Source organism: Sinocyclocheilus anshuiensis, unplaced genomic scaffold, assembly GCF_001515605.1.
Source record: "Sinocyclocheilus anshuiensis isolate Anshui unplaced genomic scaffold, SAMN03320099.WGS_v1.1 scaffold501, whole genome shotgun sequence".
Taxonomy (NCBI): Eukaryota; Metazoa; Chordata; class Actinopteri; order Cypriniformes; family Cyprinidae; genus Sinocyclocheilus; species Sinocyclocheilus anshuiensis.
The window spans coordinates 388575-392189 of record NW_015540866.1 but is presented as its reverse complement, the minus strand read 5'-3'; the positions used below and the strand labels follow the sequence as shown (position 1 = coordinate 392189).

The window sequence follows — 3615 nt, the reverse complement described above, 5'->3', positions numbered from 1 at the left end:
TGAAACTCTAGATGGCGCAGTCCAATAGGTCTAACTCAATCTGACCTAATGACATCATCACATGGCACAGCTGATTGGTTCTCTCCTGTATCGGTAGCCAATGAGCTTGCTGCTCAACATTCAAATATATGACTAGTGTTTGCCGTAGCAGTTGCAGCTTGCTTCAGAAACCCTCCACCTTCCCCAGCTCCACCTGTATAGATCTGCTACGAGGTGATTCATGTATGCTATATGGGGGTTATTTCATGTATGTTATATGTGCAGCAGCCAATATTTCTTCTCTGCAGCAGCATGTTGTGGATGTATTGGCAGTAGCAAGTCTCAGTACTTGCTCTGCTGCAGCAGCAGATCTATTCCGCCAAGACCAAATACATTAACATTGTCATGTACATTACCATGCCAATCCCTCCGAAAGCTGTCATGATAGAACTGTGGCTGAACTGAAGTGATATGAGCTTCATTGATTATAAAGCCCTTGTTTGCTTGGTTTCTGAGTATAACCCATTCATAATAAAAGTTATATTTTTATGCTGTAAAATAGATCTGTGCATTAAGTCTTGTAGTGTAAGTGCAATAGGCCTGCCACTTGTTCTGTGTTTCTTTGTTGTTGTATTACTTTCATTTGATCTTTTTAATGCAATGTTTGAAAAAGATCTAAGAATATTTGAAGGATACATGTTTTAATGTACTATTTAATAGCATTAATAATTAACTAATTTTATGTAATATTTTTATTTTCAAACAGTTAAATAAAAAAAAAACACCACTAACACACATAATTACATCAAAATGAAATACAGAATTCTGAGCATTAATATTTTTTAACTTGCTGTTAAGTGTTACCATCGTATGAACCTGTAAACACAGTTTCCCAACAAACTTCTGAAATCCTGTGCAGATATTGCTTAATGCCAGCGAATCAGATTGCAGCAAGCATGACTGTTCCTGTTATAGCCACACAGATTATTCTTCTTTAATATTAGCATAAAGAACACAACTCATTCTTTAACTGTTTGGATAAGCAGCCAGCAACTTGATTTCAGCATTTCAATGAGCGATTCACAAGAGGCTTTGAGATGGGGATTGTGTAAATATGAGTGGGTTGTGTGTGTTTCGCAGTGTGTAGGTTTTTGGCTTCGACATGCCTCACGACTGTGAATGACACATGAGCACAGCAGAACTTGAAGACGAGTCTGGTGTCTGTTCACTGTCTCTGCAGTGGAGCTATCACTGGTTCTGTTGCTCAGGGACCTGAACATGTGCTCCAGACATGAATGACTCCTCAGATCAGGAGACGCACGCTGAAGGATGAACCTGAGCTACATCTACAGACCAAAGATCACACAAGGACGGATTATTTTTAATTGGGTCAGTCAGCAACTGCCCAAAACACCCTTACAATCTCACTTATTCAGAGTCACACAATGAGTGTTTTCCTCCACTGCCGCTGATGATGAAACGGCCTTCCACACTGTTGCTGAAAAGAATTGTGCAACTGAATGTTTTTTCCCAATCTCAGATCGCTTGCATTAACCTGAGCATGTTGACCAAACAGCGGCCTGATGGATTATTGGGAAAGAAACAATTACACAGCAAAAAAGCCCCAAACAGGAGGTGAACACAGAAAACAAAGACAAAAGCAGCTCTGTTCAACACTGAGAGCCGCTTATCTGTCCTGTAAGCATCTTACTTCCTCTGCTAGGGCAAGACACGAGTCGATCAGCGTTTCTTTGGCTCTGAGGAAATGAAGCATTTCAGCTTCAGTGTCCACACTGTACCTCAGTAACTGAGAGATTTAAGAAAGGTTTAATAAAATACACAAGCAGAGCAAAGTAACACACAAGTTCTGTTTCAAATCTCTGTGAGCGGACTGCCTACATAGTGACTGAAGAAGATAAAACAATAACAAGAAAACTAGAATACGCTAACAATGGGTCTCATTCACACCGAGCATGCGTACGCACAAATGTTTTCATGGAGAAATCATGATTCACTAAAATATTTTCCTTCTAAAATTCATTCTAAATTTAAGAAAAATATAGGAACAGCTGAATGCACACATATGCAACTCTGGCCGGTCTTAATAATCTATATAATCTATAGAATAAGATATGTTTCATCTCAGGATAATAGTTGTGTACAGTAAAATGTATATTTCATCTTAAAATGAGTTCATCAAATATAGTGAAAGAGTAAGAAAAGCTGTGTTAGACTAAAGCTCGAGCTGCGCGCATCTGTACAGCCGGCTAATGAGAGCTCTGTAAGCTGGGTCTGTATAAAAGGTGTTTTATCATGTATGAACTGGTTTTGAGGACTGCGCTCTTTGCATTGCTCAAAGATCTGGTGAGAGCGCGTCTGTAGACAGCGAGCGTCATATGGTGTCACGTGGAGGAGAGCCTGTAAGGAAACCCCATTTATGGAGATGGTCTGGGTATCTTTAATGCAAATGACTGACCTTGTGCATGTGGCCGCTGATTTAGAATACTCCACATTCACTAACATTAGGACGAGCTTAAGAACTAATTCATGTGCATATGCAGGTGATGAGAATTAGGTGTAAAGTTTTCGTGAGAAGTTCGAATGCGTGTATAAATACGAATAATCTACACAATTATTATATATTTGGGTAATTAAAATGAACCAATTTTTATTTATTTTCAGTCATTTTACTGATAAACAGGGTATCAAATGAAATGTATTTCTTATTGAATGGCATGAATAATCAACATTTCTCTTGACTTGTCCACCATCTTGGATGATTTTTTGAGCATGTAAAATGATCTGTTCTGATGGAGTCAGTGAGTCTTTGACGAAGCGTCTCATTAGGGTCATCTGTTGGTCAATCAGACTGCACTGGCTGCACTGCATGGCAGTTTCTGTGTACGGCCCACGAGGACAACTCAATAGAAACACAGTTTTTTCTACCATTAATTTTTTTTCATCTCATCATTTGGACTCTAAATTCACAACTTGGATGAAATAAAATGCCTTGTCTTGGTGGTGTAGATCATGTAGCAGTAGCCCTACTGAAAAGTGGTTCAGGAAGCAATGCAAACAGTTTTGGTGATATGCAAACTCCCTGTCACGCTGACGGATCGCTCCTCCAGACGCAGCGCAGCTCTTACCTGAAGCACAGCGTGTGCCAGTCCGTGTCCAGGGCCTGTAGGTACTGCTCATCATAGATGTGCTGTCTGCAGCCCGCACACTCCGGCAACCTGCCGCCGGCTGCAACAAACACAACACACTCGCATCAGCACACTGCACAGCTCATCCTAATATACAGCTCCATTTCTTACTGCAAACAGAAGTTGTGCATTAGCCACAGGCAAGACTGATGGTAGTTAGCCACTGCTGATCATTTCAAAATGCTTAAATATTAAATGATGAATTAGTCTAAACAATATATGGTTTTCCCTAATATTCTTGTTCAACTTCTTTCTTTTTTTCACTTATGGAAGTCAATGGGATCCGTCAACTGTTTGGTGACACACTAAGGTTGGGCTGATAGACTTCACGATGTTGAGCCGGCATCGTGATCCCCACCCCCCCATATCCCACGTAATCCGGCCGCATCCCAATACCGTGTTCGGAAAGAAAATGACGTGTACTATGGAA

The 3615-nt window shown here is 40.4% G+C and overlaps 1 protein-coding gene across 1 annotated transcript in view; it reads right to left on the bottom strand.

The window, feature by feature from the left end:
• Positions 1-3615, bottom strand: part of limk1a (LIM domain kinase 1a) — a 60797-nt gene that overhangs the window by 46801 nt on the left and 10381 nt on the right. The window contains exon 2 of the mRNA XM_016485606.1: positions 3126-3225. Within this exon, the coding sequence (XP_016341092.1) occupies positions 3126-3225 (100 nt within the window). The remainder of the gene's footprint in view (positions 1-3125; positions 3226-3615) is intronic.